This window comes from Trachemys scripta, chromosome 3 (genome assembly GCF_013100865.1).
Source record: "Trachemys scripta elegans isolate TJP31775 chromosome 3, CAS_Tse_1.0, whole genome shotgun sequence".
In the NCBI taxonomy this organism is placed as follows: domain Eukaryota; kingdom Metazoa; phylum Chordata; order Testudines; family Emydidae; genus Trachemys; species Trachemys scripta.
In genome coordinates this window covers 189,943,278-189,952,633 of record NC_048300.1, presented here as the reverse complement: position 1 = coordinate 189,952,633, position 9,356 = coordinate 189,943,278, and the positions used below count along the sequence as shown (strand labels likewise).

Here is a 9,356-nt window from a genome sequence, read left to right as displayed (position 1 = left end):
CAGTGCGCATGCGTGCAGCTACGACTCACGGACTAACTGCACGTCCGCTCGGAGTTTTGACACATTCCCCGCGCTCTTGCCCGAACGGCGCCTGCGCAGAATCTCAACCGTCCGTAGCGCGGAGAGACTAGTGGTGTCTCTCCTACGCCGCCATCGTCTGTTTTCTTCCGCAGCCCGCTCGCCTTCGCTGCCAAGATGCCGCGGATTATGATCAAAGGGGGCGTGTGGCGAAACACCGAGGTAGGGGCCGCTTCCGCTCCTGAGGCCCAGCCGCAGGGTCGCCCGCTGAGCCTCCGCTCGGCAGCGAGAAGGGGTAGTAGAGCGCATGCGCTTGAAACGGGGCTGGAGGGGTCCTGCGCATGCGCAGAGGGTGTCTTCAGGATGGTCTCTGAGATACTTTTCTGTGCCTCGGGTTCTCCAGCCCCTGTCCCACCCCCCGCCTGCTTAATACTTGAGGGTCCCCAGTGTGCAGCGTGGGGAGGGCCCAGATCCACATCGGTTCCGTGTGCTGGGAGCTGTTCCCGCTGCAGTCTGGGGTCCCTCGTGTGTAGCATGGGCAGAGAGCCCAGATCCGCCCGGGCCCTGTGCGCTGGGAGCTGTTCCCTCTGCAGTCTGGGGTCCCTAGTGTGTAGCATGGGCAGAGAGCCTGGGCCCTGTGTGTTGGGAGCTGTCCCCTCTGCAGTCTGGGGTCCCTAGTATGTAGCATGGGCAGACAGCACAGATCCGCCCGGGCCCTGTGTGCTGGGAGCTGGCTCTGCTGCAGGCTGGGGTTCACAGTGTGCAGCATAGCCAGGGGTCTCCGATCCATGTGAGCACCCGTGTGCTGGCAGTGGTCCCCAGTGTGCAGAAATGAGCAGGGGCCCCTTGTGCACTGGGAGCCGTTCTTCTGCAGGCTTGGGTCCCCAGTGTGCAGTATGAGTAGGGGTCTCATATCCACATGTGCCCTGTGTTCTGGGAGCTGTTCTCTGTGCTGGGGTTCAGTGTGTGCTGCATGGGCAGAGGGTCAGAGCTGCATGGGTCCCTGTGTGCTGGAAAGTGTTTCTCTCTGCAGAATGCTTTATCTCTCCCTATGAGGAAAGGTGAGGATAAGTATAGGCTGCTCTCCTATGGTAAGAAGCGTTTCTGACAAAGCAATTATGTGGTCCTTCAGTTAGCTAAAGTTTGGTCATATCCTGACATAACAAGCACAAGCATTTCCCTCCATCTGGCAAGGCCTGTATTCCCCTACCTTCTCAGACTTTCAGAGATATTCTCTCCCCTTCGTCCTTATCCTCTCAAAGGATGATGATCTCAAGAATGCATCTCCTCTGAGGGCTCTACAGAGGTTAGAGTCCTACCAGGATGACACCGAAGCAAGTGTTTGTATTTGGTGCCGTACTGTGGTGATTGGTTCATAATAAACATATGAGTAGCTACATGATGGTCATGCAAAAAATTACCAGTGATTATTTGTACATCTTATCAGTGTTATTACTGTGGTGCTAACTTGTAGCAAATGGAATCTTGCAGGAAGAGATGGAAGTATGATATATATAGAGAAGATCTTTTCATTAAAAATATATATATATATATATATATATATATACACACACACCCCTGTAGTATCCCAAACCAAAACTCAGCAGCCTACGGTTAAAGCCACAATGCACTCTGAAGATTTGTGTACATGAGGAAAAACAACTTTGTGCAGTTCAACTGGCACTGAACATAATTTAACTGCAAATTTCTATTGTTGGCAATGGTTACTCTTCTTGTATAGACTAGACTGTAATGAGCGTTTGTGAAGCACTTGGTAGATCACTTATTTGATTACTTTGTGTGCTTTTCTCTATACAAAACAAGGCTTCTGTTTTCAGCTCAGTTAGGGTGGTCTACACTACTACTTAAGGCACTCAGGGGTTTGAAAACAACACCCCAATGAGCTACATAAGTTACATCGACGTAAAGCGATGTCTACGCCACGCTATGTCGGAGGGAGACTCTCTCCTACTGATATAGCTTCCACCTCTCACGGAGGTGGAGTAATTATGCTGACGGGAGAGCGCTCTCCTGTCACCATAACTCATCTTCACCAGATGCACTACAGCGGCGCAGCTGTGCAAATGTAGTGCGGTAGTGTAGACTTTCCCTTAGAAAAAGATGCCATCTGATCCCAGAAAAACTTCAAAGGGTAACTGAGCTTTTCAGCTTTTGTTCACGTCTCTGGCCACAGTTCCAGTGCATGCACTTTATGGTTTCCATGCTAGAATAGTCTGCAACAGGTCCATAACTTTCTTCTAAATTTTGGGGTTCTAACTTCTTATAATAAAAGTGAAATGTATGGCTTCTGTAGAAGAGGCGAAGTTTGGGCTTGGGGACATGAAGCTCTTTCTGTTTCATGGGATTGATGCTTCTATAACTTTGTCTTCTGAGACAAAACTGTTCTATCTCAACACAGGTTTGAATTCCAGTGTCTTGAAGTTATCTTCACTATGTCACTTGCCATCAGAAAGTCATGGTGCACACCTTGTCTTGTGATGTAGTGTCAGTCCTGATGAAGTAGTGATGTAGTATCAGCCCTAATGGACTTTATTGTGAGATAACCCTGTGAAAATTGGAGCTGATGTTTACTGAATTCTTGTAGTGAAGATTTCATGATACTTGGAGATCATATCCTCTTTCCTTTGTTTGAAGTCTTCTCAGGGTCTGCAGCTGTTTCAGTTGAAACACCTGCAAATGGGATATTTCATAAATAGATTTCAGATGCCATTGGTTGTTCAGGTTTGGATCAAGAACTGTTCGCACTCCTAAGTAATGTATTGCCATTAAACTGTAAAATTAAGTGGGTCTACAGTTACCTTGTCACAAAACAAGTGTTCCTAACAATACTTTGTTCATACGACACATGTATATCATCATGTCCGCTATCTCCAAACAAAGCTGAGAATAGGAAATGGCTGTTAATCTGCCATTTATTTTATTAAATGAACTATACAAGAACCGAAACTTCCTTAGGTTTACGATGCAAATATCAAAAAATAAACAGTTCTAGCTATGACTGGATCTGCAACCAAGGGCTTGTCTTGATATTGACGTCTTCTTTTTAGGACCTTCAAAGCTTGCTGTTTTTTAGGCAGTTGGCTCAATTTCCATCGCAAACTTTAAACTTCCAATTAAAGGGACATCACCAACTTGAAATCTGCTCAATTTAAAAAAAGTTGAAAGTGGTTTTAGGTGCCACACATGCCCCAGTTTTCATGCTTTTACCATGTCCTTTTGTTAAAAATATTTTCTCACCATCCTTGTTGTGTGAAGAATCCACATAACCCTGGAAACTTACTGTACAGGAGAAACAATGAAACTGGCCATTCACCAAGTGCTGTCAAATACCCAAAGTAAATGGCAATAATTTTCTTTTGCTAACCTCTTTCAGCTATAGTAATTTTAAATGTTAGCGGTAAGATTAATGGCGTTGGTAAAACAGCCCTACATCTTCACTCATCTTCGATGAGAGCAAAATTTTGGGAAGAAGAGGGTTCCTTTGCCCTTCCCACCAGGCCACCATCCTTGTCAAACCCTCTCCTCCATCTCTCCTCACAGAGCTCAAAGCAAGCATTCATCTCTGATAAAGTTTTCTAATGACCCATTGTAATAAGAATTCTTTTTGTTTTAAGGATGAAATTCTTAAAGCAGCTGTGATGAAATATGGCAAAAACCAGTGGTCTCGTATTGCTTCCTTGTTGCACAGAAAATCAGCAAAACAATGCAAAGCCAGATGGTAAGTAGAGAACACAGTAATGGGAAAGCAAGATCCACAGTTAATGTGAATTTAAAAGTTACTAAAGAGTTTGTCAGTGGTTCAGGTCCAGGGAAGGGAGATAGAGCTTTGTGATTCTTACTTGATTTCATCTTCTGCAGCTATCACAAACTCATATTCCTTGAAAGTAACGTGAGCAAAAATAGAAAGCCGTTCACTTTACAGATGACATTAGTGAAATCACATAAACTGAAGATACAGGATCACTGTAAAAATTTAGTTCAAAATAACCACTTTGTAGTCTGATTTACATATTTTAACGAGATGTTTGTCAGAAAGAAAATTTACTTTAAATAAGCTCTTTGTATTAATATGAAGAGGCTTTCAGACCATTCAGTTTAGCCTCCCCTTTTTTATTTTCCAGTACTAGATTTGAATGTGTACCAAAAAAACCCCAACTCTTAAAATTAACACACATGTACTAACAAATCCATATGAGAATTAGACCCCAATCCTGCAGACACTGAAGCGCGCATGCTAAACTTAATGGAAGCATAATCTAACGGAACTACTTGCACACTTAACTTTAAGTGTGTGCTTAAGTATTTACAGTATCGGGGCCTTAATTGTTCTCCACCATTTCTTGTAACCATTTGAAAATGGTATGTAAAACCACATGACTAGTAAAGACTAGTTTTGTGAATCCTGTCTTTTGGCGAAAAAAAAGTGAGGATGTGGAGAGATGGGAAGATCTGTATGACAAATGAGAAAAAAACATAAAGCTTTATATGTATAAAAGTGCTGTGTATAATACACATTTTTATATAGCCATAGATCAGATATATCCAGGATGAGATTCTGAAATCCCATCATAATAGTGTGTGGAAGCAATATGACTTGCTCACAACTGAATTGTCATAAACTGTCTCAGAAATGCCCTCTTTTAATTTTACCGCTGTGTAACAGGTACGAGTGGTTGGACCCAAGTATCAAAAAGACAGAATGGTCACGGGAAGAAGAGGAGAAACTATTACACTTGGCCAAGCTAATGCCAACCCAGTGGAGGACCATTGCTCCAATCATTGGAAGAACAGCTGCGCAGTGCTTGGAACACTATGAATTTCTTTTGTAAGTGACTCTGTTTTGCTAAAGACAAATAGCATGAAAATGTTTGTAGTTTGTTACATAGACATCAGGAGGTTGCTGGCTGTGTGGCGGTATTCTCTTCTCCCTCCCGGGTGCTGCAGCTGGAAGGGCTTCCAGTTGGCTTGGGCCTTCTATAGGCTGCTAGGTTGGGCCACCTATCTTGATGGGAAAGGCTCCTGGTCCCTGGTGCTTGGAGGGAGGCAGAGAGAGAAATGACTGGCCTATTTCCTATGCTGGCAGGGGTTGCTAGCAGGCCCGGTTCTCTCCTCTCCTTCAAGCTGCTGCTAGGGCTGTTGGTGCTTAGAAGCAACAAGTGAGATGTAGGGTGGTTTGTCTTGCAGCAGTTCTCTATTATCAGTATCTTTCCATGTACTGCTGTTGCCCTCAAAAGGTGAGTTCACTTCTGTCACCCTCATTAGTGCTGACTTGTCCACTTGGCATGTTTCATTGCCTCTCTTTCGGTTGTTTGTATTAATTTGTGATGCTTTTGTTTTAGTGGCTTAAATATTAGTGTTCAATGATTTATAATTCTTCTCTGCAGTTAGTAAGTGTCTGTGATATTTACTGTGAGCTACTGGCTTACATTTCTTGGGCAGTTTTGGGGGTTGGGATTTCAGGAGATAGTTACACGTTTTCCCCAGTTTCATAAAGTGGGTCATATCACCTGAATGTGCTGGTACATCTTTACAGGGATAAAGCTGCCCAGAGAGACAATGAAGAAGAAACTGCAGATGATCCTCGAAAACTGAAACCAGGAGAAATTGATCCAAATCCAGAAACCAAACCGGCCCGTCCAGATCCTATTGATATGGATGAAGGTAAATTAAGAATGTGTTACATGTATCAGTATTTTTTAACAATTCAATCTCTTGCAGTTTCTTTGGCCTTTGTTTGCTTCATCCTGTCTCTTCTGTTCCGCCTACAGTCTTTATCTTGTATTCTGCCTCTGGCCCTCTGTTTCACTCTCGTCTTTCAGGTTTCCTCTGTCTTGTTTTCAATTTCATATGGTCCCCTTCCTCCTTTGGATCTGCTCCCCTCCTTCTCTTCTGTCTCTTTATCACCTCTATTTCCTTGGATGGCTGGTTTTTTATTTCACTGCCTGGCTTTCTGCTATTTACTGCCCTTCCACTGGCAATTCTCCTCTCTGTGTCTTCACACCAGCTAATATCTCCTAGATGAATCATCACTGAAATGTACCAGTACAAATTCTTCTGTATGGTACACCAGTGATATTTGAGACTGTTAGGAGAGGTAGGAGTCCATGAAGGTGCCCAGGGTGAAGATTGAATAAGGACTGTTCTCAAGTGTCATGTTCCTGTCATCATCATAATAGGTCACTCATCATTGTTGTGTAGGCCTAAATATAAATGAAATTGTTTTCTTTTATTGTGCTAGGTCTCCCTTTTACTAGGAATATTCTGATTTCAGTTTAAACAGCCTTGTACATCAGTGAAATATTGCCAACATTATGAATGTTCTTGTGATCTGTTTGGTTCATCTAGTTGGTATCTTGATCTCTTGTGTTCATCTGGTTGTTTGTGTTCATTGTAAAGAGAGAATGTAGAGGGCATGGGGAATCCATGCTGGCACACCGATCCTGGCATCTTTCTAAAGGTTTTCTTCTGATCTTAATATTAACCCCCAGCTCCCCAATATAATGTGAAAAATTGGTAACCTTCCTTCTCTATACTTTTTGCAGATGAACTTGAAATGCTATCTGAAGCTAGAGCACGTCTGGCTAATACTCAGGGAAAGAAGGCCAAGAGAAAAGCAAGAGAGAAGCAGCTGGAAGAAGCTAGGTAGACATAACCCATCCCTTCCACTTGTCTGCTCTGTTGTCTCTTGAGTTTTTAGTTTCTCCCTCTGTCCTTTTCACATGGAATCCCTTCCCCCAACTGATCTGAGAAGCCTCTGCTCTCTCCTCTTTCAGCTTCTCTTCAAGACCCACCTCTACTGAGATGCCAAAAGGAAATGATCAAGTTGATGATGTTTGAAAGAAAGATGGGATTAGTTGCCACTTTGCTTTATCTAGTTAGAATGATTAAAAAAACAAATTTGCAAATGTGTCTATAACAGCAGTATATGGTGTACCCCTCCCCTATCCTTCATATGCCACTCGTCTTCTTGGGCCCCACTCCTGTAAAGACTTGTTTGTGCTTACACTGATGCAATAGAATTACTCACATTGACTTCACTGGGACTACATGCATTGTACAAAGTAAAGCACATACTTAAGTCTCTGCAGGATTAGGGCTTTAGACTTTTCAGGGCAACAGGGGCTGTGTCATCGTATCTTTGGATTTGTCTGCACAGCACCTAGCACAATGAGTCTGTAGCCTGACTGGGGCATCTGGGTGCTCCTGGAATATAAACATTTAATAATATCAGTGCTATTATGGTCCATCACATGTTATAAATAATATCTCATCCCTAAGTAATATCTGATGTTAGCAGGTGACTGTTGTACAGGAGGCATTAACTTTGAATTAAGTAGCATTTACTGTGTTTCCTCAGACGTCTTGCTGCTCTCCAGAAGAGGAGAGAACTTAGAGCTGCGGGGATAGAGATCCAGAAGAAAAGGAAAAAGAAGAGAGGAGTAGATTACAATGCAGAAATCCCATTTGAAAAGAAGCCTGCGCCTGGCTTTTACGATACATTGGAGGAAAACTACCAGGCACTGGATGCGGACTTCAGGAAGCTACGTCAGCAAGACCTGGATGGAGAATTAAGATCGTAAGTTTGTTTTAAGTTTTCTGAGTGAACTTTTAGTGCTTATGTAATAGAGGCCTGGTCTGGGAAAGTGTGTTCCTCACTGGGTATATGCCAGTGCACCTTGATTCTGACTTGCAGGCCCTTTCTCTTCAGTTCTAGGTCTCTTATGATTGCTTGTCTTGGTGAATTTTGTCAGTTTCATAATGTGGAAAAATGTCGACTGGACACAAGAATGAGGCTCCCAAACTCTTTTTTTACTCCTTGGAACCTAAGAATGTAAAGGCTTTAAAGACTTTAAACCGTTGCATCACCTCTCTGTCAGATTTTTACATCAGTAAGATAATTGCATTTTAGTTTTCATCAGAGAAATGATTGATTTTTCTTCCTACAAAACATGGCTTTATTAAATTGCTTGTAAGAGCAGCTTTGACATATCATAGCAATACTTTGTTAGTTTGTTTTATTGCCATTTTGCCACATGTAATTATATTATTATTATTAGAATCTGCTCAAGTACTTTTTCTTTATTTGACAAAATTGTCTCTGCAAATGTGCGCTTGAGAAGTGACATACATGTTGTCAAATGGAACAGCAGAGCTAGCCAGCATGCTGTTATTTGTACTTCCACAATTCACTTCCAGTTACTTCTGCCAACTGTTCTCTATTGAGTGGGCAGATCCAACAATCCATCCAACTTGATTTACTAGCTCTAATCTAATTAATTTTTCTTTCAATAATTCCTAGTTCAGGCAATCCATTGTATACAGTAGAAATAGCAGACAGCTGTGAATTACGGAGCTGCAATTCCAGCAAGAGGGTCATGTGATTGTGAACCGTGAGAAGGAAGCTCAAGTGACTTCACCAGAAACTCTTTTTGGAATTATAGCCCCTAATTCAAGTGTTATTTAAAAAAAAAGTGTGTGTAATATACAGATTGAAACCTGGCTCCATGCCCTACTAACTCTTCCCCCAACTTCCCATGCAAGATTTCATGTGCTGCTTCTCTTACTATTCCTCCAAGGGCAGAGCCTTGTTTCCTAAACTCCCATGGCTCCCTAGCTTCCTCCTACCACTTGTGGGAGGAAGGGCAGCTCCTGCTTGCTTACACTTGGGGCTTCTTGGTATTTTTCAGTGCTCCTCCCTCTCCCTGCAGTCACTGGCGTGTTGTCTAGCACCAATGGATGTCCACTAACTGTTTCCTAAATCCTCAAGTATCAGAGGGGTAGCCGTGTTAGTCTGAATCTGTAAAAAGCAACAGAGGGTCCTGTGGCACCTTTGAGACTAACAGAAGTACTGGGAGCATAAGCTTTCGTGGGTAAGAACCTCACTTTTGCATCTGAAGAAGTGAGGTTCTTACCCACGAAAGCTTATGCTCCCAGTACTTCTGTTAGTCTCAAAGGTGCCACAGGACCCTCTGTTGCTTTTTACAGATTCAGACTAACACGGCTACCCCTCTGATACTTGAGGATTTAGGAAACAGTTAGTGGACATCCATTGGTGCTAGACAACACGCCAGTGACTGCAGGGAGAGGGAGGAGCACTGAAAAATACCAAGAAGCCCCAAGTGTAAGCAAGCAGGAGCTGCCCTTCCTCCCACAAGTGGTAGGAGGAAGCTAGGGAGCCATGGGAGTTTAGGAAACAAGGCTCTGCCCTTGGAGGAATAGTAAGAGAAGCAGCACATGAAATCTTGCATGGGAAGTTGGGGGAAGAGTTAGTAGGGCATGGAGCCAGGTTTCAATCTGTATATTACACACACTTTTTT

General features: G+C 43.1%; 1 protein-coding gene across 1 annotated transcript in view; it reads left to right on the top strand.

The window, feature by feature from the left end:
• Window positions 1-9,356, top strand: part of CDC5L (cell division cycle 5 like) — a 49,311-nt gene continuing 39,955 nt past the window's right edge. Inside the window, exons 1-7 of the mRNA XM_034766919.1 lie at window positions 1-240; window positions 3,654-3,757; window positions 4,703-4,864; window positions 5,573-5,700; window positions 6,582-6,681; window positions 7,397-7,615; window positions 8,339-8,403. Coding sequence (XP_034622810.1) covers window positions 196-240; window positions 3,654-3,757; window positions 4,703-4,864; window positions 5,573-5,700; window positions 6,582-6,681; window positions 7,397-7,615; window positions 8,339-8,403 — 823 coding nt within the window. The 5' untranslated portion in view covers window positions 1-195. The remainder of the gene's footprint in view (window positions 241-3,653; window positions 3,758-4,702; window positions 4,865-5,572; window positions 5,701-6,581; window positions 6,682-7,396; window positions 7,616-8,338; window positions 8,404-9,356) is intronic.